The sequence below is a fragment of the Tetranychus urticae genome, chromosome 1 (genome assembly GCF_039701765.1).
Source record: "Tetranychus urticae isolate SD_2017Ah chromosome 1, NJAU_TeUrti_SD_1.0, whole genome shotgun sequence".
NCBI classification, from domain to species: domain Eukaryota; kingdom Metazoa; phylum Arthropoda; class Arachnida; order Trombidiformes; family Tetranychidae; genus Tetranychus; species Tetranychus urticae.
The window spans coordinates 2899654-2925425 of NC_142958.1; the positions used below are offsets into that span (position 1 = coordinate 2899654).

At 31.3% G+C, this 25772-nt stretch overlaps 4 protein-coding genes and 1 long non-coding RNA gene across 9 annotated transcripts; 3 read left to right on the forward strand and 2 right to left on the reverse strand.

The window, feature by feature from the left end:
* Window positions 1-315: 315 nt before the first annotated feature.
* On the forward strand, window positions 316-5444 carry LOC107369736 (uncharacterized). Of its 3 annotated transcripts, none has more exons than XR_001570422.3 (4): window positions 316-837; window positions 1985-2048; window positions 2125-2468; window positions 3343-5444. It is a non-coding gene; the product is annotated as an uncharacterized LOC107369736 (long non-coding RNA). The 3 variants fall into 3 exon arrangements; XR_016200986.1 differs by having other exon boundaries at window positions 453-837; window positions 920-2048; XR_016200987.1 differs by lacking the exon at window positions 1985-2048 and having other exon boundaries at window positions 455-837.
* Window positions 5445-8481: 3037 nt separating this feature from the next.
* Window positions 8482-12180, reverse strand: LOC107366878 (uncharacterized). 3 transcript variants are annotated; one of them, XM_089270208.1, is made up of 7 exons: window positions 11985-12180; window positions 11670-11817; window positions 11406-11534; window positions 11250-11309; window positions 10566-11167; window positions 9490-9687; window positions 8482-9363 (listed from the first exon to the last, which is right to left on the reverse strand). In XM_089270208.1, exons 1-5 carry the CDS (start codon window positions 12033-12035, stop codon window positions 10743-10745), a joined length of 813 nt encoding a protein of 270 aa, XP_089126334.1. In that variant the 5' UTR covers window positions 12036-12180; the 3' UTR covers window positions 8482-9363; window positions 9490-9687; window positions 10566-10742. The 3 variants fall into 3 exon arrangements, with proteins under 3 accessions (XP_089126334.1, XP_089126335.1, XP_089126337.1); XM_089270209.1 differs by lacking the exons at window positions 8482-9363; window positions 9490-9687 and having other exon boundaries at window positions 10963-11163; XM_089270211.1 differs by lacking the exons at window positions 8482-9363; window positions 9490-9687; window positions 11250-11309 and having other exon boundaries at window positions 10963-11163.
* A 189-nt stretch (window positions 12181-12369) lies between these two features.
* On the reverse strand, window positions 12370-16921 carry LOC149094379 (23 kDa integral membrane protein-like). The gene is made up of 6 exons (XM_015934530.3): window positions 16101-16921; window positions 15818-16015; window positions 13392-13472; window positions 13210-13305; window positions 13062-13148; window positions 12370-12988 (listed from the first exon to the last, which is right to left on the reverse strand). The coding sequence occupies exons 1-6, from the start codon at window positions 16146-16148 to the stop codon at window positions 12842-12844; spliced, it is 657 nt and encodes a 218-aa protein (XP_015790016.1). The 5' UTR covers window positions 16149-16921; the 3' UTR covers window positions 12370-12841.
* Window positions 16922-17895: 974 nt separating this feature from the next.
* On the forward strand, window positions 17896-19741 carry LOC107369313 (uncharacterized). Its single transcript, XM_015937280.3, has 6 exons — window positions 17896-18054; window positions 18152-18214; window positions 18278-18369; window positions 18444-18747; window positions 18813-19048; window positions 19150-19741. Exons 1-6 carry the CDS (start codon window positions 17961-17963, stop codon window positions 19528-19530), a joined length of 1170 nt encoding a protein of 389 aa, XP_015792766.2. The 5' UTR covers window positions 17896-17960; the 3' UTR covers window positions 19531-19741.
* Window positions 19742-19836: 95 nt separating this feature from the next.
* Window positions 19837-21758, forward strand: LOC107369303 (uncharacterized). The gene is made up of 6 exons (XM_015937268.3): window positions 19837-19981; window positions 20166-20225; window positions 20289-20398; window positions 20457-20793; window positions 20872-21089; window positions 21157-21758. The coding sequence occupies exons 1-6, from the start codon at window positions 19891-19893 to the stop codon at window positions 21526-21528; spliced, it is 1188 nt and encodes a 395-aa protein (XP_015792754.2). The 5' UTR covers window positions 19837-19890; the 3' UTR covers window positions 21529-21758.
* The last annotated feature ends 4014 nt before the right edge of the window (window positions 21759-25772 follow it).

A 25772-nucleotide genomic window follows, 5' to 3' on the forward strand; every position in this document is an offset into this window, starting at 1 on the left:
CGAGGCCCTTCTTTTGGCCTCTTTCAAATCAAATGATATTTGTTTCAAGTTGAACCTAAAAGTGAACGGAAGTTTGCGCTAATTTATTTCCGGATATTTAAGGTGAATTAATGATGGAAATGTTTAATCTGATAAAAAGCTAAGTGAATTAACATTAATATCATCTTGGACACTTTTCTGCTTCTTCTTTAAGCCTCATTATAAGAATGCTTTTTATTTTAATGCTTCTTAATGTCACTTTCAACTTAACTGTTTTATTGTTCAATAAGTCATTTTAGCCTTTTCTTGTATAATTTTATCACTTTTCATGGAATTAGAAATTAAATGAAAGATAATTTCATGAAAAATCTTAAAATTTAAACGATTTTGAATCAACCGCGTCTTATGTAAACTTAGGTTAAAACCTTTTGTTTCCCCTTTTTTAATCATATGTTTCCCTCTCATTTTTGGGTTAAGGCGAGAAACCAGATTTTATTTTAGCAATTAAAAACTCTAAATATTTTATTGATTCTTTATTTAATATTAATCTAGTTTTAATATTATTGATTTTGTGTATTTCTAATTAATCTTTGACACTTTGATTTTCGCTGGTCTCAACCCTGGTTCAAACGGTTATGTGCCAAGTAAGTTATGATAATTCCTTGACCTTTGCTTGTCTTTGCTTTTAGTGCGATTGCCAAGATTGACAATTTACTGATCATTTGGTGGTCAATGAAGCTTACAAAAGTTGATTTGACAATATGACTGATCTGGATATTAAAGCAGCTTCTGGTGGTAAAGTTACAATTTTAATGTGACTTGTTTCTATCGTCCAACATGTATTGCATATAATATGAGGTTAGTTATCAAAAATAGTAATTGATAATTTATTATTCTGATCTTTGATTTTATTATTGTTTTCTGTTATCAAATAAAAAAGATTGCTTCTCTTTTGGTTCATAAGGTTATCAACAATATGAACAATTCCAATGGAATGAGAAAAGAAAAAGAAAACTGTTTTTGTTTTGTTCTTTCTCATCATTACGTTATAAATCATTGTGAATGTTTTGAATCACAAGAATAACAATTTACATGATATATTGTACAACTTTGGTCTTAACTGTTGTTTTGATCAAGAGTCAAGTATTAATATTGTTTGGAAAGGGAAAACAAATTGTAGAGAATCAAATGTCTATGCTTTTTAGCTGGTTCATGAGTTATTCATAAATGTGTCTATCATTTAGATTATATTGAAATTATTGGCATTTCTCATTGCCATTAAAGCCATAAAGTTTACTCAGTTTACTCTTTAGTTAAGGTAACTCTGTAATAATCAAATTAATCAACTGATAAACTGATTTACCAAGAAAGAAATTGAAACCGTTTCAATGATAGCTTCAAAATAAAGTTAGAAATAAAAAATGGTGCTTCATTTTTCAAACTGTGAGTTGCTGCTCAAATAACAATGAACAGCCATTCTGGTTAAAAGATAATCTTTAATAATATTTAGGGTTCTTAAACCTTAGGAAAAATGCTTGAAAACAGATTATAATTCATCAATTATAAAGGGTGTAACACTTAAAAACTGGTAGATTGAGTGGGTAACAAGAAAGCATATCTTACCTTAATCACAAAATTGGACGATATTGATTCGGTTAATTACGAAGCAACAGAGACAATGAAACCAAAATCAAATCTGTTGCTTCATGAATCATGATCTTCATTATTATCTTGAGCAATGTCACCAAAATTGTGATTCAGGTAAGATATGGTTTCTTGTGACTTGCTTCATCTGTAAGTTTTGGACCCTTTATGTTGAGGATTATGTGGCAAAAGATATCAACAATCGTCTCAATTTTCCCTGCACAAGTTTAATTAAGAGATGATCCCTTGTCCCCTTTGTCATATTTAGTTGCAACAGGAATCTTCTAGAATCCAAACTATCAAACCGTTACTTTAACCCATCTAATTATTGTCACTATAATTCACTAATTATGTCTTCTAGGGTTAACCTCAAGCTCCACATCAATAATTAGACATCTATGTGTCTAACCTATTTTTTGGGTCTTGTAAGTTGGTGTCTTGTTTATGTTTCAATCAAAATGTTCATTGTCTCAACTAACGTTTTTTTTTGTTTTTTTTCAGAAAGACGATCCTGGATAGTCAATTTTGGTTCCTAGCAACTCTAAAGCTGTAATTAATGAGTGAGACATCGGACAATATTAGTGCTTTGACATGGAATGGCAAAGAAACAATGAAAATTGAATTCCAACCTTCATATTGAACCTTCTTGGACCCAATTTTTCTGTCTGCGGTTTTAATTAAATTCTAACCCTGATGTGATTCTGAATAATTGATGAATTTCACCGATTTCCAGATATTACATTGTCAGACAGGACCCAGTCTGTCCAGTTGTTGATCTTGATGATTACCAAGCGACCATCGACTTAAACATAGATATGGGTAAAGTTTCAAGTGATTTGATTAACGTAAGTAAATTGGTGTAATGAAATTTGATTGATTTGATTGATTGTGTACAAGTTAGCGTATTAACTTTCCCCAAATGTATAAACTGTTACCTTAAGTGTGTAAATGTTTTAGCCTTTTCAACTTGAATCTACTATTACTGGTTAAAATGAGTAATATAAACAGAAACTAATTTAACTAATAAAAAGTGCAATCTTGAACCATTGGAGTACTTATTGGTTGACTCAGGATAAAGTGAAACTTTGATGTTATAATGAAAGGATCCTTAAATCAGTTTGCCTTTAATCAATTTGATTAATGATCATTGATATTATATCATATATGCATTTGCCATTCAACCATTCTTATGAGGCCACTTATTAATAGTTATATTATTTTTATTATTGTGATTGAAAATCATCCTTTACGATGAAAAAAAAGAGTACACTTGACAAAACAAGTGAAAAAATTAAACGTTTACCAATTGATATTAACTTTGAACCACTTACATATTGTCATTATGATTGAGTTGGTTTATTCAGTTGATTCCCATTTACTAGACAGCGTAATTAACACAATTATAAAAGAAGAGGTTGAATGTAATTTACAAATCAATGAACATTATGCAGTGAAAACATGAATAAAGTCAAGTCTCAATAGAAAACTACTTTTCATTATTTACTTTACATTTTTTTCCTGTAACAACCTTTGCAACCTAGAAAACTTAATTAAATGACGCCAATTATAATTATTATGTTCAAGCAATAATAATTGTTTCACTGCTTTGATTAAGGGTTAATCAACTGAATACTGATTTCGTTGCTTTTCATGTCTTTTCATAATTTTTTTATCAAACGTTCGTCAAGAGTTTTAACTTTATTTTTCTTCTTTTTTCAGATTCAATCATTTTTGCCATTGAAAAGGGATTCGAGTCTGGAAATACATCAATGTACTCATTATGGACCAGGATAGTCCAATTGTATCTTCAAGGGTTATCGATTCTTAGAGATGAAGACTTCATCGTGTTTGCAAAGTGGATCTGGATTCCTAGCTTTGATAACTTGTTATTAATAGTTACATTGATTGACCGGGTTGACACTAAATTTGTCCAGTTAAAGACATTTTGCTGTGTGATTTTATTATGATATTTGATTGGCTCAATTTGGATGAATTGAATTCACTCTATTTTTGCCTGCAAGATTGGATTCAAATGCGTCTTACATCTCAACCTTTGGACAATGTAACAACATGGTTAACCTTTAATTGGAAAAGTTTATTTTTCGTTTCATCTTCTCTTCTCTTTAATCATTCAAGTTTTCACTGGGCCTCTGAGTTTCATTTAGTTGGTTAATTTTGACTGATTAAGTTGAAATGCCAAGAATCTAAACCATTTAAGCTGTTACTTAATTACAATCTCTAAATTGGCCTAGTTGATTAACTTGAAATGGAAGCTCATTGTTTTTACTATTGCTTGCCATTTTTAAATTGAAATGTCAAGACATTAATTTGTAGACGTAATCAGTGAGACTGTTTAGGTTATCAAAGGTTTTACTTGTTAACGGAATGAAAATGAAATGATGAAAGATAGGTAATTGTAACTGATTAGTTTGTTAATTAAAAGTGAAACAAATATCAGATGAAACAATTAAGAAGGCAAGAATTGAATAGAAGCATGAAAGGGTAAAGTGTAGTTGAATGGTAAAAGTATGGATTTAATTATCTTGTTAATTATAACATAGACAATTTAAATTGAACTTTAAATAATTAAATTTATTAATCTAATTAGATTGATTAATGGATAAATGTTGCAGAAATGTGAAATTATGATTGATGAATGAAATTGTTTGCTTGTAAAGTATCAACAATTTTAAATCAATTGATTGAAAAGGCAAACAAAGAGCAAGAAAGATGAAACTAATTGTTAATAAAGTGAAAAGCATCAATTAGAGCAGATGAATAGCTTTCTTTAATGAAAGTAATATGATAAATTGAGACAACAATTTGACCATCTCTTGATTGTTGGTGTTCATTGAAGCTTTCTGTTTGTTTTAACATACAAATCAGTTGATCCATGATAACACCAATAATTAACAAACTAACTAACTTTACATGTTTCATACTTAATTCACTTTCTTTCCTCTCCTCTCCTTGGATGGTTAACCAAGGATTCCGTCTTGTCCACTCTAGATCTTTTGCTTATCTCTTACCCAGGACATTGACCATCTACTTTTTTTCAGTGTAAATAATATTAAGCAAAAAGGCAAACTTTATCCTCCATCATCCTCCTTCATCATCATCCTTGATCATCACCATGAACCAGCCTTTTCAAGTATACTTTAAGCTAATTAGCTTGTCTTTGCTGGCTAACATAAACAGTGAGAAGCTGAATGATCAATTTATTATTAGGATTGGCCTTTAAATTTAACTATTGGATGGTGTTGATGGAACCAAGGAAATACAAGGAAATGCAAGGAAAATGATGGTTAAAGTCATGTTGAAAAGGCAAACCTTTTGCCCATTAACTCGGATCACTCAACAGCCAAAAGTAACATGACAAAGTTAAATTAAACAGAAAGCTCAGACAGTTTAATGATCCTGATGATGTTGATGGTTAACAATTAATCAAGGAAAATGTCTCTACTCTCAATAACACACAGACTCGCAAGATTGTCAATTGTTTTAAATCATCTTCTAAAAGAGTATCACCTCATTTACTCGGCATCAATGATGAATTTGGATTGGTGAAAAGTCTCGAGTAAATCACAAACACTTTTTCATGATTCTTGAATTGATTTGTTTATGATTAGTAGATTGTTAATTGAATCTAAGGCAAATAAGTATGAAAAGAGATGTGTTTACTTACGGAAAATGAGGTTTACCAAATGAAGCAATTCTAATTGCATAATTAGGGAAAATATCCTTTGCAATTGAATGGGGTAATTTAATTGTATACGGAATTGGTTTAGGTAAATAACTTGAATAAAATGTTGGTAATTTAAGATTTGCATGCATTCCATTGGGGAGAGATAATTTGTATGAACTTGCGTTAATCAATTCAATTGAAGGTAAACAGAGGAAGATGATCACAAATGAAATTAACAAGTAAACTCTATCTACTAGGCAAACCATGATTGATGCACAATTTAAATTTCAACAATTTGGATTTGATTGACTGGAAATCTGAGAAAGCAATGGAAAAGTCGACTTTACAAATTTAATGTTGAACCTAAACTGACTTGAAATGGATCAAAAATGCCCTTCAAAAATGAAAGGACAAAAAATTGGGTTAAATTGTATCAAAACCCGATTAACCTGAAACAAAATGTAACCCAAACAAGTATTGATGGTCGAGTTTTCAGTTTTTTAATTTTAAATCAATTGGTTAACTTGATTTACATTGACCTGGTTGAGGGCAAAAGATGTAATGAAGTAAGACACTGAATCTGAAAATAGACTTAATCGTTATTTATTATTATTTTCAATTAAATGTCATGTGGATTGTTTACATGAACAAATAGGAAAGAACCTTTAAGGTCTTGAATTGACCAGAAAAAAAAGTAATCACAAGCTTTGGCTTCTCAATTTAATGCTCTGTTGACCGTTAATAGCTTTAGGCAATTGAAGTTACTGTTAACATATTAACGGTTTCCTCTTACCAAATATACAACAATAATGGTTATTAATAATGGCTGATTATAATGGCTAATAATGGTTAAGCTCAGTGAATTGCTTTTGATCAAGTTTCGAGGTTCTATTTGGGTTTTGCCATAGATTTTCAATGTTCGTGATTTTCAACAATCAATCAGATACAATTTCAAGGTTTTACAGTTTTAATGTTTGATGAGGATAAGCATGTTGACCATAGAAGATGAACTCTTTCAATGGACTATTGATTTGATTTGTCAAGTAAAACCCCTTTTCTCAGACTCTGCTTTGTCCACTATCATGAATAGACAATTTATACTAATGTAAATACCATATTAAAAGGCTTGACCAACTCAAAATGTTTTCCCATTTTGACTCTCTTCTGGTCATTTTCAATGGGATTTACTTAATTATTAATCCTATTCAATTTTCCCTCTCTTTCCATTGGGTTGTCTAGTAACCCAGTCTCAAGGGTTTGTTAATCAAGATAACCATTTTTGTTATCCTTTTATGTCTTGTTTGTGTTTTTGTAAATTTTTATTTTCGGGTTAATACTGTTAGGCCTAATAATTTAACTTACAATTTCATTCTCATCCATCATCGTTATCACTATCATCTTCATCTTCATTAATAAATGGGAATAATCATTTCCTTCATCAATTTTTATCCAACGTTGTTTGGTGTCTCTTCAAAGTGGTGTTTCTTTTTTTCTGTTTTTACACTGATTGACAACACTTAATGACAAATCTTTTTGTTTCCAATTATTAAGCTTTCTTTAATCATTATTTAACCCATTATTTTGGTTATCAAATTTGTTATTTTGTTTCATTCTTCTTTTCATCAACTTTCAGATCATCCAAGCTTGAGCTGTAATCACTTGAAAACTGAAGCCACTTTGACTCTCTGGAGGGACGATTAACCAAAGCTATATTAGTTTCCATTGCTTTCATATTAATAATTATATATGCGTACATTTTGGATACCTCATGGCCTGGACCCTGGTTAAATAACATTTGAATCAATTTACAAGGAATTTGAGTTTAACCATAATTTTGACAACTTGATGAGGATAATGATTAAGCCGAGAAGCCCTTTGTTTTACCCGATTCATTGGGTCATTTTCATTCTTGAAATGTTCATCTTCTCGTATTACCCAAACATACAAAAGATGAGCAACCAACCATGATATTTATCATTAGTTTAATTGTCTCTATTTCTCTCTCTCTCTCTCCAATTTTTCATCATATTTATCATTCATTGTTTCATCCTCCTTCATCTCACCATCATCATCTTCATCAATTCACTCCTCATCCAATGTAAAAATAATCACTTTCGATTAGGCTCTTGAAAAGCTAACCTTTTTTACATTCTAACCCAAGCTCATCAGTATTGTCTAACAAAGGAGAAACTAATTTATCAACAAACATTTTCCCTTCTCGCTCTTGATTACAATCCTTTAAAGCTTTGTTTACTATTCAAATTGTTGCAAATCTAAACCTTGAGCTTTCCCATTTTAACATGAATCAACATTAATTTGGTCAACACAATTATATACTTATATATTTACCATGATATAAGCTGACATAGATATATCAATGTATTTAGATAACAACATCTACTAACACCAACAGCAAAACAAACAATTACACAAGAGTTGTAACATTAATATCTCATTGAATCAACCTTTAATGGTTAATGATGACCTTTTTTCATCCCATTCAACATGATTATCATTCATTTACTTGTTAATTCATTTAACATTGAAAAAAAAATCAGCTGAAAAAAAGGATTACATTGGATTAGAAGCACCTTAATAGGCCAAAAGTAAAGGCAAGAGTTGAACAGCACCAAAATGAGGTTCATAGTTTTCTGGTTCTTCCTTTTTTTATAATTGTTTTACTTTCATATTAATTATTAATTATTCATTGTTTTACCCCATCATTTTAATACTGTCTGCTTTATTTGCCATCTAATTGTCTCATGGTAGGTATAACCATCAACATTAGTTATTATTATCGTCCTAAACTTGAACATTATTTCATTCTGTAGACAGAATTATTACTGCCATTATATTTTACTCTTTTTATTTGTATTATAATGATGATTGTCATCGTCATTATTATTATTATTATCAGTGTCTCAAGGCCTGACCCTAAATGGATCATAGAGCTTTCATTGTGGTAATCACCTCATGGATGGTTAAATATTGAACAGATTATCTGGGTGGGGTTCCAATGAGAAGGAACAATCAACTTGATCATGTTTTTCATAATGATAATGATGACCTGATTTCGTGCAAATTATCATCCCAGATCAACTTTTAACCTCCTCTGATAATATCATGTTAAGTCTTGAGCTTTTTTCACTTTTAGTATCACATCAGACATTGCATTTTGGGTTATAAAATATTTTAATGGGACAACTCGAGTTTTCTCATGATTATAATGATGACATTGATTGTTCATTTGATGATATCATTTCCAGTCTGTGTGCCTTTCCCCTTGTCTCTACTTGAGTTTTTGGTTAATCAAGATTGATGAATGTAAATTGAATGATGGACAATTGTCCCAGTCTTTATCCATTTCATGGTAAAATATTGGTCAATATATTTTCCGTTTCCAACCATCACTGACTTTTCATATTGTCTGCAATCTTTGCTTTTAATTAAAATTAATCAACCGGCCAATTTTAAAGCTTGATATAAGACGATGGTGAATATGGATCATCATTAGGGGTGAAAATAATGCGGTGATTGATGATGGAAATGATAACAATCCTTGTTATGATTTAAATGGTCAATAGTGACATAGATGAATGAATTGAAGCAAGAAAATTGATGAGCTTCTTCTCCCATGATTATGCAGATAACGAGAATCTGAAATTAATTGTATTCCTCCATTGATTTGATTTCTTATCCTTGCCTTTCCAATCCATTTAATGAGCCATTTGACTTCCAAGTGTTTGTCTTGCCATTTATTATCAAAAAGATGATTTCCTTGTAGATTCCAACACTTGGTGATTCCAATTGAAAACATACAACATGATTAATTGTTAGAGTTGAGTTGAAACGGTTCAGGAAAAAATTACAAAACAAAGAGTAATTGAACGTCTGCTGTCATCTTGTGGGGAAAATTGATACTGATTCAATGTTGGTTAATTTGATTAATCACTGTTTACCAGGGAATACCAGGACCATGAATAAGATGATGAATACCGGGTTTGTTGAATATTTGTCCTCGACTAATGAGATCTAAAACTGGAAACCGGACAACACTAAATAATTGAGAAAAGTATTAGTCGAGTTTATCTTGGTTCACAATTAGACTTGGTTGGTGGATTAAAATTGGACAATCTTATTTTGAATTTTAAGTTTAAGAAATTGATTGTTATTCGACTTACGGATGATGTTTGGCTCCGTCAGTGACGAGTCTTATATGGATTGGTGAAAGTAAATCAATTATGTTTCCCAACTGGTGTGGCATCGGCACTCGAAACAGGGACACATCATTACTTGCAACCAAAGAAATGCAGGATGTAAAGATCAAGATCATTGTTGCCGCAGATTTAAACATTTTTCAATTTTATCGTAAGCCTTGGCTGTAATTAAAAAGTAAAAATTGAGAAAAATTATCAACTTAAAAATGAAGAAAGTAAACGAGACAACTTGCTCAATTTGCGAATGTTTGAAGTAACTGAAAGACTTCAAGATGGACAATACATTTTATAAGATTGTTTAACGCTTCAGTGAAAAGGTTGTCCATTTGTCCAGAAATGGAATTGTGTTTAGTGAAAGGGAATTTAAGGTGAGATATATAAATCTTAAAGTATATCCAAATTGGCGTTGGTCTGTTAATTAAGACAGTGAAAGCGGGAGGAGGTTAGTGAAGGTGGGAAAATGTCCAATATGCATTCTGACATATCCAACAGATCTTACATTAGACGATCAGATATACTAAATTTAGATGATCAGTGATGGTCACTGTCTGTTTGTATGAAAAATAGATCAAGATAATTTCGACTTCAATTGTTACACTTATATTCATACACAAAAATTGATAATTGTTACGTTTAAAGTATACTTTTTTGGTATTCATTCAAGCTCGATAGTAAATTGAAGATGAAGAAGAAAGGAAATAAGAAAATTAAAAGTGTTTCATTTCCTGAGCATGGTGAAGCTTTCAAGAATGTTAAACATGTGATGAACATGATTTAAATTGATTGAATAACTCTATAACGATTAAAATATTTTCCTTACAAGAATTGTAATCATTAGTGATAATGTTAGTAATGGTCTTTAGCTTTCCACTTGTTTCTCACAAATCAACTGCTAACATTAATTCAAGGTACCAATCTAAAGTAGTGTCTAAATACTGATGTAGTGGATGTAGTGGAAGATGTTATTAATAAACAGTTTTGATTAGAGTTTTGCTCTACTTTCGGCATTAGTAAGGGTTAACCTCTAATTTGTTGATTACCATAATACAATTTAGTTTAGTAGCCATAATGTCATTAAATTTTGATAAATTAACTCTTCTTTAATCATATTTAACGGCCGATAACAGGTCCAACTTTAACCATGAATGGTATCAATAATTTAAGCATTGAAACTGGAGAAACAAATTGCAACAAATTTGTACAAATAAGCTTTCAACTCACGAATCTCGATTAGTATTGAAATGGGTCTTGATGTAAACTAAAGCCAAACTAACAACCAGTAGTATGATAATCAAGGCAGCATAAATAAAAATTAGAGTGACAAACCAATAAGAGAATTTGTAAACAACTGGATTACAATAATGGCTACCGTCAACACTGTTGGTTGATGGTTTTGAAGTGAATCCAATGATAAATCCTAAAATGATGGTTAGAATGGTGTCACAGGTATTTATTGCTATGTTGGTGACAATTACAATGCGAGTCCAATCACCATTCTGTCGGTTAAAACCTAAAATTGTTTTCCAACCGATAAAGGAATCTACAATATTGACCAGATTTCCCAAACAAGTGATTAAACCTATGATGATCAACAGAGGGGGCAAAGATGGATGGCTTGGACATTGATTGAATAGGACACTACCTAAAGGAGAAACAATTTGATAGAGATTAATACTTTGAAATAAATTTATCGACTTGAAATGTAAAAAGAGTAGATTACTAACCAATAAGAAGCATCAACAGTGGAGCAATTAATGTGGTAACCAAACAAAAAGCCCAAAAACCTTTTTAATAACATCAGGTTGTTAATATTCTGATCATGGTGAACTCAAAATGAATCAGGATTGATCCAATAATAGAAATAATTGTAAGCATCTTACATGGGCCACAAGTAACACGTAAAAAAGTAATTAAGAAACTCCATTCATTGGACGATTTGCTCCGAGCTTCTCTGATTTTATCGAAAAAACTTTGCTTCAAAGATGTAATACCCAGAGGAGAGAAATCACCTAAAATTAAATAAATAGGTTTATTTAAAATCAGATGGAAATTATTGGTGGATTAGGAATAGGTGTAGATGAGGAATAAATTATAAGCAGAAAAAACACAAAAATCTGTCTTGAATTATAAACAAAATGACTTACCTTCAACAATGGAAGGTAGCTTTTTCCTTCTTGATCTAGGCATTTCTTCATCTCTATCCAAATCGTTGAGTTCACTTTCTTGAAGTCCATTTTCAGATGATGATATTGGTTGAGTTGATTGTTTACCTTTAATCCAACAATCAGAGATCTAAAAGAAACCATTAAAACAATTGAAACATAAAGGTAAAGGAAGAGCACGAAGTTTTAGCAAAACATATTGAATCTTTATAAGTTACAAGATAATGGCAAAGATAAAGATGGCGTCTCTAAAACGGTTCACCTTGCTCTATGTAATGATGATCTCATGGTACAAACCTTTAACTCCTCATTGTCAACCAAATCTAAAGTACTGTTAAACTCTGACATTATCAACCCTGGCGAGCTATTTCAATTAAAATTGGCTGATAATTAAACAACTGTTAAAAACTTGATATTCAACAATAATTGACAAACAATTTTTGTACCAATAAATAAATGTAAACTCAACCTATTTCTATCTCTTGCTGTTCTGTAATTCAGCTGTGTTACATTTATTTTATTGTCATTAACATCAAATCAATATGCGGCAACGGTAATGATGTTTTTAACAGTATACAATAGCTTAATTGTCAGATAAACCTGTTTGTTGACATTTTTGAAAACAAATGTGATCGCTTTTCGTATTTTTAACCTTGTCATAACAAACTTTTTACATCAATCATTCAAGTTTCAAGTTGATATATTTTTATTTTGGTATAGTTGACAAAAAATACAAATAACGTTGAATATGTAGTGACCAACAATCTGCTTTGACCGAGTCTGACTTTGGTAAAAATTAGTTGACAATTGACTAGTAAAATAGTTCAAAAATTATAAAATAATAAGTTTGGTAAAAGAGACGAAAATTCAACGTAAAACTATTAACGAGAGAATAGAGCAGGTGATTGTATCACAACGATTATTTAAAAAAAGAGATTAAGCTCGATGTTTAGTGGCTCTTTTTCATTCGTTAAAAAAAGCTTGAAAATGAAATCGTTTGAGGTCAGTCCATAGTTTCACACCGATGGGAAATAAACCAATAATTGTTATGTTTCTCCTTAAATCGAGTGATTTACCAGAGCTTGAGTTTGTTCCAGTAATCTTGATTTTAAGTTTTTTCCTCCATATTCAACAGGTAATCATGGTCCAAGCTTTTAGCTTTTTATCATTTTATATGGACCCGTCTCACCTGTGAACCAGATAAATATGCTCAAAAGTTGTAGCACCATGGCAAGAATGTTAAGGCCTCCCAGAATACCACTTTTAACGTCCAATGAATTTTGTAAACTAACAGCACATCCCTTGATAATGAAATGAAAACATTGATTAGTTCAGAATTGATTTTTCAGTGTAAGTGTTGCTTGATTTACTTACTTGAGGTTGAGTTATCGTTTCAATTGGACATGGAACCCATTCTCTGTCACCATAATCTCGCTCAGACTCTGCTCCACAGCAGATCAGCTGGATAGGAAAAAATTAATGTAAAATCAACAGCCTCATTCATGGTAGTCAGTCAACTTACCTTATTCTGAAGTATTTCTAGGAACCGGTAAGATAGATCAGTGTCATAACGTCTCTGAATGTGTTCCATTATTTCCAAACGAAGTGCATTAACTGACTATAAGGTTAGTAAAAGAGGCAAAGAAAAGTTGATTAGAAAATTGAAATGGAAACTGTTTGAAAAATGAAAATAAATTGATTTACCTGTTCATTGCTCGTCAATTTCCAGACTAAAGAGCAAACAGCAATACCAAAAGATACACAAACGCCAGCCAAAACACAATACTGTTGAGTAAAAAATGGAATACAGGGTTGATTAGTAAATTCAGTTGCATGTTGAATCACATAATAGCAAATACATTCGCAACAGATAACCACTCACAAAGACTTATCAGTTTAACCTTGAAGGATAAGAAAAGAGAAAACAAAAACACCAATCTTTGTTGGTGAACAAAAGTTGAAGATTGTTAACATAAACAAAAATTAGAAGATAACTGAAGAAGATAATGAATATTTGAAGATAGTTGCCTGACAACGAGCACATTAATCGGTCATCAGCTTGGTTAAAAAAGAGAGAGAAAAAAGTTTACTTTCAATGTCAACCAGCAAAAAAAACTTCATTGCTGGTTGAAAGGAAAATTTTTCATCAATAGAACAAAAAATGTTTCAATTTGATTGCAAGCAAAAAATTAATTCACTAACAGGGTAAAACTCCATGGGATAATCAACTAAGTTGAAACAACTTTCAAGGTAATGCTGTAATCATAACATAATGATGCAAACAACAACAAAACCTTGAAAATGAAAAACTCATGAAATGAAATGAGAAAAAAAGAGTTTATACCGAACCCAAAATGAAAGTAAAAATGTAGGTTTGGTGAGTAATAATACTTGAATAGTGATAATGAAGATAATAGCAATTTACAGATTTTTTGAATTTTGTTATTTAAAAAACTCGCCTCACTTTAGAGTAAGGTTAAGAGCCACTCATTCAGCCAACATGTTGTGTTCAATTTAGTGAACATCAATCAGAACGAAGCCAGAATAAAGATGATTTATACAATAGAGAATACTGTTCAATTGAATACATGATTCATTGTGAAATTACAATGAACATGATATAAGAAAGTAAAATGAAAACATGAAAATGATCACAATGAAGTTTCATTTCCATGTTAGTTTCACTCAATCATTGATTGGCATGACAATGATATTAATTTTATATCATGAAACAATTGAGATAAAAAAGAAAGTGTTTCACTGAAAATTTCATTTTTTCAGTGACATGTTTCCCTCCATCTCAATCCTATTCATGTGGCGCATCATTTCATTTAAGGTCAAGATTGAAAAGCGAAATCAAGAAAATAATTGAAAGACCTTCTAATTTTTTCTCTTGTTCAATTACAATCTCGATTATAATTTACTTAAATCACTTTCTTTTTTGATAAATCCTTCAATATTGTTTTGTTGTAGCTGTTGTTGACGATGATGATAATGTTGAGAATAAGTGACCTAAATATAACTGAAATTTCGAAAGGTTTAACAAAAAAAAGTAAACCGCTCAAAAAACGTCATATTTTTCAACAATCATCAATAAAGATGACTGTAATCAATTTAAACTCGCTATAATCAATTTGATATCCTTTCAATAATAAGTCTCTTCAGTCTGTAAGCTGATCATTTAGCTGCTTCTTTTATCCTTTTCAAGTCCTGGTCCATCAAATTTCCAATCTTTATCATTGTTTCGTTTCCAATCGTTCCCAATGATGGTGATGATGATCGACGATACAATGCTTGGTAATCAATTCATTTGGTCAAAGGTCATTTGATTGGTGAGTTAAGGACCGGTCAAAATCCTGTTGCTTTAAGTTGATTAAATATTCGCAATATTTAGAAGATTGGGGAAAAAGAGAATCCATTTAACCATATTTTATCCAAGTCCATAATTTAATTTTAAATGCCATCATCTATTAAAATAGATTCAATTGTATGAAGTCGATTGATTAAGCTTTTCAGCCTTTTTACCTTTCAATCAGTGAAACTAAAAATATAAACTTTATATCCAAGTTAAAAACTGATTATCCATTTTTGTTCAATTCAATCACTCAAATTGTTGCATACACAATATCATTCATTGTTCAGTCTACAGAAGCTAAATTGAATGATATTATCATTCAATGGTGTTAATCAAATTACAATAGATAATTGATATCAACCAGAATAACTTTAACAGATGATCAAAAACTACTACATTTAACGAGCTACTTGAAAGATCGAACCAAATTGATGAAGCTCAACTTTTGGCTAAAATAATACGATCGATTCTTCAATTATATGGATTGGAACTAAATTTATCAATGAGTTAATTTTCACGTTTGGATTCATCATCATCAATCTGTTGGTTAATTAAAAATTGACGTAGAGATACGGTTTAGCACCTGATCTTGAAGAAAGGCGTAAATAGCTGTTTCACAATGAGTGGCTCAGAAAACAGTCAACGGGTTAATTGTAATACTTGATGTGCCTTATGGAAGGTTTAACACTTGATTAAGATCAGTGGGGCAGGTAATGCTTGGGTGATAATAATGTTTGCATGCTTGGTCACAATAAGGGTATGAAATGATGCTCACCAAGAGGAAGAAATGATGTTTTTGAAGAGATACACCAAAACAACCGATGAATGAAATGAAAATAAGGATTATTCCTGACGCGATCGACAGGTAACAGGCAACATAATATCGACCCAAGTCAAGGTGAAGATTAAACTGATAAAAGACTGGATCCGCACGAATCATGATACTTGTAGTAATTAAGAAGACGCCAAGACACTTTAAGAGAAGAGAAGAGATTTTCATGAAAAAAAACTGATAAAAAAACAATGGATTTTCAAGATAGCATGATGCTGATACTTACGAAAATTGCCGAGTTGATCGAGTATAGAGTACATCGTGAGTTTGTCATTTTACAAAGACAAATGGACAGGCTAGTTGGACAATAAATGTATGTTAAGAAAACGAATGTGTACAATTACAAATGAGAACAGTTGAACCAGAGATTTACAGCATTTAAATCCACATTGGCAAACACTTTGGCATGAAAGATTAATACGATGGCTTAAACTTGAGTGTCTATGAAACACCCTGTGAAACTATTCACAACTGTACAATCATAATGAAAATCTGTTGAAATGTTTTTTCGAATTAAAATAAACTTGACTCAAAATGGAAACTTGAAATGATTTAAAACACGATGAAAAAAAGAGTATCACTTTGGATACTTTAAGTAAATGTTGAAAATGGTTATCTTTGCAAGTGTTTGTTTGATGCGATAAAATTACGTCTATTTTCCTGGCAAAAATAATAAATGCTTTGATATGGTGTTGATGTTGATGTTGATAGGAATAAGAAAGAGAGGGAGAGAGGAAGAAATAAAAAGGTCTTAACAGTTAGCAACGATCACTTTTGATTAGGTTACCAGGGTTGAAGTTGCTTTAGATGTTGGTAAGAAAACGAGTAAAGCGAAAGTAGGAATAAACTAAAGGCAAGGAATCAACATGGAAGTTGGTTGGTGGCTAATAAAAGGATAATCATGTTGCTTGTTGATGTGAGGTCCAACTTGTTGATACTGGTTTGTTGAAAAGGTTTGCAATAAGATAAATCATGAGAGAATGAAATTGAGAAACAAAAATGTTAAATAAAAATGTCGACTGAAACCGTTTAACTTGAAAATGGTGAGATGAAAAGACAAGAAGAAAGTGAACGATGAGAGGCAAAAAAAAAGGTTTGAGAGGGAAAAGAAGCCTAAAGAGGGAGTCTCACTTAACTCGCTTTGCCGATCAAATGTTGTACTGTTTCCTTTTTTTGCCATATTCAGTCCAAATGATCATTCACTTGAACTAATCTCTCAACTTCCTAACCATCGTTTTTTTCACATCAATTGTCCTCATCATTAACATGTTATGAAACTCTGAAAATTACTGTTAACCATAAATTAACTCTGAATTCACCAGAAATCGGAATTACTTGTGACCTTACAGCCAACCTGGTAAGACTGCTTGCAATGGATCAGTCAATATGATTTCAATGGTTAAAAGGCATCTTGTATTGGATGGATCTTATTGTTAATTGTTGCTCTTTTTTAGTTGTTTAATTTCTCATGCAATTTCAACAATTAGCTCAAGGATAATGATGTTACTTTTTGATTGCATTTACTCGCTCGGATAAACTCAATCAACTTTAGTTGATAACTGACATGCGGTATAAATAAGTGAACAATCAAAGATGACAACAAAAGTAATTAACAGCTTCTGACTGTTCTCGATCTCTTCATTTTTATTGATGAGCTTCAACTTTGAATTAAATTGTTAATTTCACCTAATTGTTGGTGTCACTTTAAATGGTTCACCAATAAGCTATGAACCAGTTTAATACAAAATAAAGATGTTACTCTTCGAGATAACCAGAGCATTTGATTTCAACGAGAAAGCTAATCAAGACACAAATTAATAAAAAATGGATTTTGATAAAATAATTGTTGAGGATCTGTTGAAATAAAATGCTTAATAATTAAAAATTAGTATTACATTGGGCTGAATTTGAATGAACCGCAATTAATATTTTACTTTCAAAGGTTTAGCCAATGAACAAATGAGTATCATTTTCCTAATTGATACTTGTACTTGGATCCATAACAAGAAACAGTGTAAAATTTAGATTGGAGGTTGAATTGTGAATTTTTAATTTATTTTAAAGTGTTTAATTAAGTGATTACAAAATGACAATTCACATTGACTCTCTTCCAAATGAAATTATTTTAGAGATTTTCGAATACTTATATGAATTGATGGACATGATTAACTGTTCTTACGGTGAGTAAACTATCAATATTTCAATTTTTTCATCACAACTAATTATTTCCATTTTTCCCTCGCTTTTCCCTCTCTATCCGTTTCTAATATTTTTTAGTGTGTAAAAGATGGCGGTGTCTAGCACTCTACAGATTAAGCCGAGTAAAAGGTCTATGTGGTCGTAAGTTAATACACTCACCTACTAGAATTTACTTATTGTCACTGATTTGATTTGATTCTTTAGCTTACTGTGAATACACAATATGTTCTGATATTATATCGGCGAACGTTAATGAAAGCGAATATAAAATTACAAAATTATTACCCAATTTAAAGGTAAGCTATGATGGTCAATGAACAGAAATAATAAATGACTTGGAAATAAAATTAATTGACTTTTTTCGTTTTAGATTATCGATAGTTTATTTGACGGGAGAGGACTTACAGTTAGATTTACTCATGCTTTAGTGCACTTGAAACAATTACGAGCAGTTCGTTTATACTATCCTCATTTGCTTGCCAGAGCCACGGTACTTCCCACTAAGATCCACAGCGTCAACACGCACTATTCTCGACGCTATTTTGGTCTTATAGCATCTCAACTTGGTCCACAGCTCAAGCAACTGTATCTTATGATATTTCCTTTTCGTGAACTTGCTACTTATGCCCACTTGATGCCTTTATTGATCCGATTGCACTTGCAACTTAAACCAGGTAAAGCTAAAACTCGGTCGACAAATCAATCTTTAAACTAACCCCTGATCATTTTTAAAATTTAGTTGAGCCTGACGTTTACTACCATGGACCCGAACTGAGTAATTTGCAAATATTAGAACTTGTAGCAAAAAATCAAAATGGAGTCATTTCACTCAACGTGGCGTTATATATGCTAAACTATTGTCCAAAATTGAAAAGTGCTTATTTCTGTTTACGAACTGAGAAATTTTGTAAGAAACTTTACCCTTCAAGAATTGACAGACACACTAATTTGGAAGATTTGGTTCTGATATTTCATGTAGGTCAATTGATGAATTCAATTCATCCAAAATTTGATAATTTGTATCGATTTATAATCTTTTTTAATTCACGCTTTTACTATTTTTTTACTTGATCCAGACAAATAGACAATGGAGAAATCCCGATTATTGGAACTTCCTGATTGTGGCATTGACGAAATTCCCCAATTTGAAACATCTTGCCATCAGAGATAATTGTCGGCTTACTGAAGGTGTAATCATTCAAATCTTGGAGCGACTTCCAAATTTGAGAATATTAGACGTCCGAGGAGCATTAGTTGATTCAGAAACTTTGATTCAAACTGCCAATTCTAAGCGCGAAAAGCCTGTTGAAATATTCCTTGGATTTTATCAAATGCGTTACGTTCCGACAAATAGAATGAATCCGAAATTAGATTTCATGAGACATTGTTTCTTTGTGAATGAATTTCCAGGTCTTCCCAGACTATTTGATCTTGAAGAAGAAGAAGATGATGAATGATAGAATGTATGATTCCCCTAGACTTTGATCTGAGTATTTTTTTATTGGACAATTAACTTCATCCCAATGCTAATTTACATTTACACCAAAAATTATTTATGACATCTTAAAATTAATTAACAAATTATATGCAATTGAAGTATCAATTTTTGGTATTTTAATTTCCATCTTCAATTGTAAACCAATTAAAGCTCATTATTACAGCCATCAATTGCTTTTTTGATTTTTAATTATAATTGCCTACTATTGTTATATCTCCTTCGAGGATTATTTAAATTCATTGACAATCGTAACAATTTCTAAATTGTTAATTAGACTCCATTTTAAGAACATGTTCATCAGTCAATTTTAACAACTATCATGGTAGATTTTAATCACTTGCCTGATGAACTTTTGATGAAAATTTTCCAACTCGATTATAATTTAGACAACCTCAACAATTATTCAAAAGGTTTGTTGCCATTAACCATTCATGGTTTAACATTAACAGGAATACAAGTCGCCATCTCTTGAAAGGAATGGTTAACTGTTTTATTAAACTTTGTTTTTCTTTGACAATATGTTATATCATCTGTCAGTGTATGTTGTACTGTTAAATGTATTTCCATAACGATTTGTTTCAATTTAATTAACAGTTTGCTGTCGTTGGAGACCATTGATTTTCTCAATTCTGCACAAATTAAATTGCTTAAAAGGTAAGTTGTACAAATTTTCGACCTTCCTCTGCCTATATTAATTCATATTTATTTATTTTCTAGTTGATACTCATCTTACAAAATATCATGTTGGATTTTATGATAAAATACCTTTTCCATACCATGGAGCGATTGGTAAAATTGAGATTCTACAATTTATGCCCAACTTAAAGGTGATTTATCATCTATTTTGAAGTGACTTTCATTTTACTGACGTAATTTATTCTTCAGTTTCTAGTTGTCCATGATCTGTATTCCCCAGCTGATGATAATGGTGAAACTGGTCCGAAGTTAAGAATGGTGATTGATATTTTAACCAGTGTAAAGTCAATTAAAGGAATAATTTTCGGTAAAAATCAAAACGAAGCTTGTTTAGCTGAATTTTGTGGTAATGTTGAAATGTTATCCTTTGAACACTCTGGTGAATTTCCTGTGAAATACTTTGATTTTTATGGATATGGTGCAAATTTGAAGCAGCTACATGTAAACTATTTCAGTTTTGAATTGCTTGGCACTTTTGCTAATTTTATTCCCAATTTGGAGAGACTTCATTTACGTTACATGAGATGTAAGTGATTGAATTGGCAATTATTTTATTAAATTCGACATTAATCAATGAGCTAATTTTGCCAATTTTTGTATTTAGCTTCAAGCACATATAATGGACCAGTATTAAGGAATCTTAAAATGTTATCATTGGTTAATATTGGAAGATTCGGTTTCGATGGGTTCCGATTTATTGATTTTTGTCCGTCATTGAAAAGCATATTCATTTGTCTTGACAATATTTATGAGTTTGACGTCTATCAACTGGACGAATCTTTGAAAAATAATCAAGTGGAGGATTTAGTCATGGAAACTGCTGTAAGTACAGTGAAGCATCGTCTTATGATCCATTACTAATTTGCTTTTTGTTTCATTTCTCATTCAGCACCACAATTCTCACAATATTGATACAATAAAAAAATTCTTGTCAAAGTTCCCTAATCTAAAACATTTTGCCTTTCGAGGTGGTCCTAAGGTATATGAAATCTTACCTGAGGAGTTCGTTGAAATGTTTCCAAAACTTGTTTTACTTGATGTAAGAGGTGCAAAATTCATTGCTAGATTTAAAGACCATAGGACAAGGATGACTGAATATTGCAAAAAAGTGAAAAGATCAATCAAATTTATCCAAAGCCAAGAAGATTTAGATCATTTGCTTCCAGATGATCATTTAATAGTTAAAGAATTAGATTTTATGAAATATTGCTTCTTCAAGATACATTCTAAGCATCCTAAAATTATGGACCCTTCTAACTGATCAGTGGATTCTTGATTTTAATCTAAGATTATCCAAAAGAAATATATTGATGAATTTTCCATCAACAATATGACCAGACCATAACAAAGGCTTTTGTGGAGCAACACACATCTTAAGCTGTAGACTACAACATGGTGAAAATTGTATAATGTCACTACGAATTGTCATCATCAATATTTATCAAGTTGAAATTTTTGTTAAATAAACTAGAATTATCTAAAATCCAAAAATTAAGTCAAGTTCAATGTGATCGACTGTTTTTTCGGCTATGACCAGTAAGCATTTCCCGATCATCAAGAGCGAGTTCCGAAAGTTGTGGACGATTTGGTGGATGTAGTAGATGAATTAGCCTGGTAGTGAGCAATGGGGTGGGGAAAGCTGATTCTAGTTTGCGTATAAGTGATGGAATCGTCTAACAATGTGAGCTAGCGTTTGAAGTATCATTTGGATAATAGATAACTTTGACCCTTTGACTTTTTGACCTGTTGACTTATTAACTCGTTTTACTTTGATAACACAAATACAAATACAAATTATTACAAATAAAACAAGATTTTAATAATACAAATATGTGTATCAAATAAAAAACAATTAATTAATTATTATCAAAATAATGTGAAGATAAACATTGCAATAGGTATTAAATTGTTAAAAAATTGAAAAGTTGCAAACTGAAGCAAACACATAATTCCCTTTATTAATGCGAATTTGATTTTGAAGGAAATTTTGACGAGAATGATTACAATCATATTTCAATTCCTTAATTTAATTCTCATAGAGTTGGAGCAAAACCAGCGGCAATACACATAGTCATACAAAATCCCTGTGCAGTACTGCAAGCGAGTACGGCAGGTGGAGCACTGGCACCAAAAGTAACACCCATTGTGGCACCAGCAGCAGCGTAACAGGCAACAGCGGCGGCATTACATCCAGTTTGACAAATACCATAAGCTGCTGGTCCAGCTTCAATGAAGCTGACCAACATGAACGAAATCAGAAGAAAGTTAATAAATTTTGGCATTTTCTAGAAACTTACACAAAAATAACTTAACAGTTAACAAAATTACTGGTGTAACCAGGCAGAAAAAATGTTTATAATAAAATGATGTTCAATAAAATAAGAAGCAAGTTGAAAACTAAAACCTGAATAGTAGAGATGAACTGATTTTTTAGTTTGTTTACTGTAGTAAAACCAGTACAGTAGCCTCTCCCTTAAGTGTTTTTTGTGCGCTCTTCGTTAAGTTTCGTTTACCGCCATCTGTAGTACCTGCGAGTCAAGATTGTTAAAATCGCTTGTTAATTGTATTAATATAATAAACTCAAATTTTGCTCTTCAATTTACTCAATTTGATCGATATGACACCTAGTGCCTTTGGCTCGTTACAGAAACCTGAGGGAGAGATCACTGTAGTCTTAATTTTTAAATTTAAAACTACAGGGGAAAACAACTAAATCTTAAACTTCAAACAATTAGTCAAATTCAATGATTTTCCTCTGTAACCCTTTAATAAAGGGTCTTTACCCTTGTTTCCCCTTTTTTCTGCAGGGTAAAGCATTAGATTTGACTAATTGTTTCAAATGTAAAATTGAGTATTTTCCGTCTGTTCGCCTAGCATTCAAAAATAAATCATATCACACTGTTGATCAGAGGTTGGATTGTAACCGGTTAGTAACAAAGTCACCATTAAAATTACAATGCTCAAGATTAAATTACACTAGTAGTCAGGGTTAAGTTAAGAAAAGTGGAGATTTTTTTCATAGTCGCCATCTAACAAGAAATAAAAGTACCTTTAAGATCGAACTTAATTTTTCATAGATTTCATTTTTTAGTGTCTCTTGAAACGGTAAATACTCGAGATGGCGACACTTAAAAATTAACTTAAATCTGACCCTTTTTTATTAACTTAACCCTGACTACTAGTGTAGCATTATTACGATTCAATTATTGGAGCAAAGGCAGAAACAATATTTAATAAGAACGTAGTTGAAAAGCCAAACTTGAGTACGTATCTACCTTTTTGGTGGTAGATTTGTGTTTAACCGATATGAGTATCGATACATAGTTTGCTGATAACACTTGATACTTCATTCATTTAATCGTTTAATCATTCAATAGTAATCGTAGAAACTACATTTGAAAAAATAGACTTCCATTCAACTCATGATAATCCTCAAATACTCGATATTTGATGGATTTACAAAAATATCTTTTTACTCTTTTTATAAAAAGTTTTTACTGTTACTAAGCTGCTGTCTGACAGCCTATTCTGGTAGTCTCGCTTAAATGTCACGATTATATATCAGTTCGAGGTTTATCAACTAGATGAATCTTTGCTAAATAATCAAATGGAGGATTCAATCATTGGAATTACTGTGAGTATACAATTTTACATCGCATTATCATGAGAGCTTTGTTAAGTTTGCCTTTTCTCGGTTCTCATTCAGATTTTTAGATTAATAGATAAAATTAAGTAAAGTAATATTGAATTTTATCGAATCAACATTTCAAATTGACTGGAAAGATTTAAACGTTTACAGTGATTAGACTGAATGGATCAATTGTTTTAAATCTATAAAATTTTTAAAATAAACTAATAATAAACGCAATTAAATCCATAAAACCAAGAGATTGATTTACAAACCATAACACACAAGAGATCATTTATTCATTTTTTTACAAGATCACGTTAAGAGAAAACGTCAATTGTAATTGAAATTTTTAAACCGCTAGAAAAATTGAATAATTGGATAATAAAGTTGCATTCAAATAATTATTTCTCTTTATTGCTCCGAATTTGATTTAACGGAAATGATTACAATCATATTTCCATTCCTTATTTTGATTTTCAGGGAGTTGGTGTCAAACCTGCGGCAACACAAGCGGCCATACAAAGTCCCAATGCAACATTACAGGTTGGTACGGAACCTACGCCCATCACGACACCAGCAGCACCATAACAGGCAAGAGCGACAGCATTACATCCACTTTGACAAACGCCATAAGCTGCTGGTCCAGCTTCAATGAAGCTGACCAACATGAAAGAAATCAGAAGAAAGTTAATAAATTTTCCCATTTTCAGAAAACTTTTACAAAAATAACTGAACAAACAGTAAATAACAATAATTGATGTAAACCAGACTAAAACAATTTTTATAATGAATGGTGTTCAATAAAATAAGAACGCAGTAGAAAAACCAAACTCCAGTACGCATCTACCTTTTGAGTTTCACAGAAAATATCCTTTTACCCTTTTAGTAGACAGCTTTTACAGCTTTTACTGTTGCTCGTGAAGAGTATAACTCTTTGATTACTCTTTGAGTGTAGTTTGATGTATTGATACTCAGGTTGATAACGGTAATCTAACTTAAGAACAAGATAGTACTCTTGTAAATAAGACTTATTTAGTTATGGTTTTTTTCGGATTATCCTGTGCTAGATTGTGCTAAGTTTGGTTCGGATTGAATTCATGTTGGTTGTATAGATTTTGCCAGTTGTTGGCATTTTCATTCAAACTAACTCAGATTTTGAGATTGAAAAAGTGAGTTAATAGATTCTCATATGCACCCATCAATATCATGCAATCTCATCTTCAGTTTAAAATTTAATTGGCGATGAAAACGTTGAGGTTAACTCTTGAAGGAACTTAGATCGCTTTTTGTACAAAACTGGGGCCAGATCTTTCTACCAAACTCATTTTTCGGGTGAAACTGGTAAAGTTGAATCAAAATTTGTAATAATTCGAGTCTCTAGGCTCTAGTTTCTTACATCTCATCGTAATAAAATTGATTTTAAGTGTAATTTGCTGAATTGTTTGGCTAAATATGAAAAGTTTGATAATCTATACTGATAATCTTTGATTTATATTGATAATCCTTAGCAAACTGCAGGTTTCTAATTCTGACAAAAATAAGACCAGCAAGGTTCACCAATTCATGGATACTATTGCCTCTGGTATCTTTTTAATTCTCGGTACAAAATCATTGACAAGTTCAATGTACCGCACATTCATATGATGTTCCTAGTCAATTATAATGAAACAGTCAATTGTATTTGAAATCATTATTAATAAATTGCTAGAAAAATCTGATAACAATAATAAAATAATTGTTTCACTTTATTGATCCGAATTTGATTTCGAAGGAGATTTTGAAAATAATGATTACAAATCTTATTTCTATTCCTTATTTTAATTCTCATGGAATTGGAGCAAAACCAGCGATAATACACATAGTCATACAAAATC

Excerpts from the sequence above, each read along its gene's own strand:
- LOC107366878 (XM_089270208.1), bottom strand. The coding sequence starts at position 12,035 with ATGTCAGAGTTTAACAGTACTTTAGATTTGGTTGACAATGAGGAGTTA. Across the intron at positions 11,535-11,669 it reads GCTACCTTCCATTGTTGAAG|GTGATTTCTCTCCTCTGGGT; the intron begins GTAAGTCATTTT and ends ATTTAATTTTAG. Across the intron at positions 11,310-11,405 it reads ACGTGTTACTTGTGGCCCAT|GTTTTTGGGCTTTTTGTTTG; the intron begins GTAAGATGCTTA and ends GTTATTAAAAAG.
- LOC107369303 (XM_015937268.3), top strand. The coding sequence starts at position 19,891 with ATGGTAGATTTTAATCACTTGCCTGATGAACTTTTGATGAAAATTTTC. Across the intron at positions 20,794-20,871 it reads TCATTTACGTTACATGAGAT|CTTCAAGCACATATAATGGA; the intron begins GTAAGTGATTGA and ends TTTTGTATTTAG. Across the intron at positions 21,090-21,156 it reads ATTTAGTCATGGAAACTGCT|CACCACAATTCTCACAATAT; the intron begins GTAAGTACAGTG and ends TTTCTCATTCAG.
- LOC107369313 (XM_015937280.3), top strand. The coding sequence starts at position 17,961 with ATGACAATTCACATTGACTCTCTTCCAAATGAAATTATTTTAGAGATT. Across the intron at positions 18,370-18,443 it reads AATTATTACCCAATTTAAAG|ATTATCGATAGTTTATTTGA; the intron begins GTAAGCTATGAT and ends TTTTCGTTTTAG. Across the intron at positions 19,049-19,149 it reads ATTTGGTTCTGATATTTCAT|ACAAATAGACAATGGAGAAA; the intron begins GTAGGTCAATTG and ends TACTTGATCCAG.
- LOC149094379 (XM_015934530.3), bottom strand. The coding sequence starts at position 16,148 with ATGACAAACTCACGATGTACTCTATACTCGATCAACTCGGCAATTTTC. Across the intron at positions 13,306-13,391 it reads AATTGACGAGCAATGAACAG|TCAGTTAATGCACTTCGTTT; the intron begins GTAAATCAATTT and ends CTAACCTTATAG. Across the intron at positions 13,149-13,209 it reads TAGAAATACTTCAGAATAAG|CTGATCTGCTGTGGAGCAGA; the intron begins GTAAGTTGACTG and ends TTTCCTATCCAG.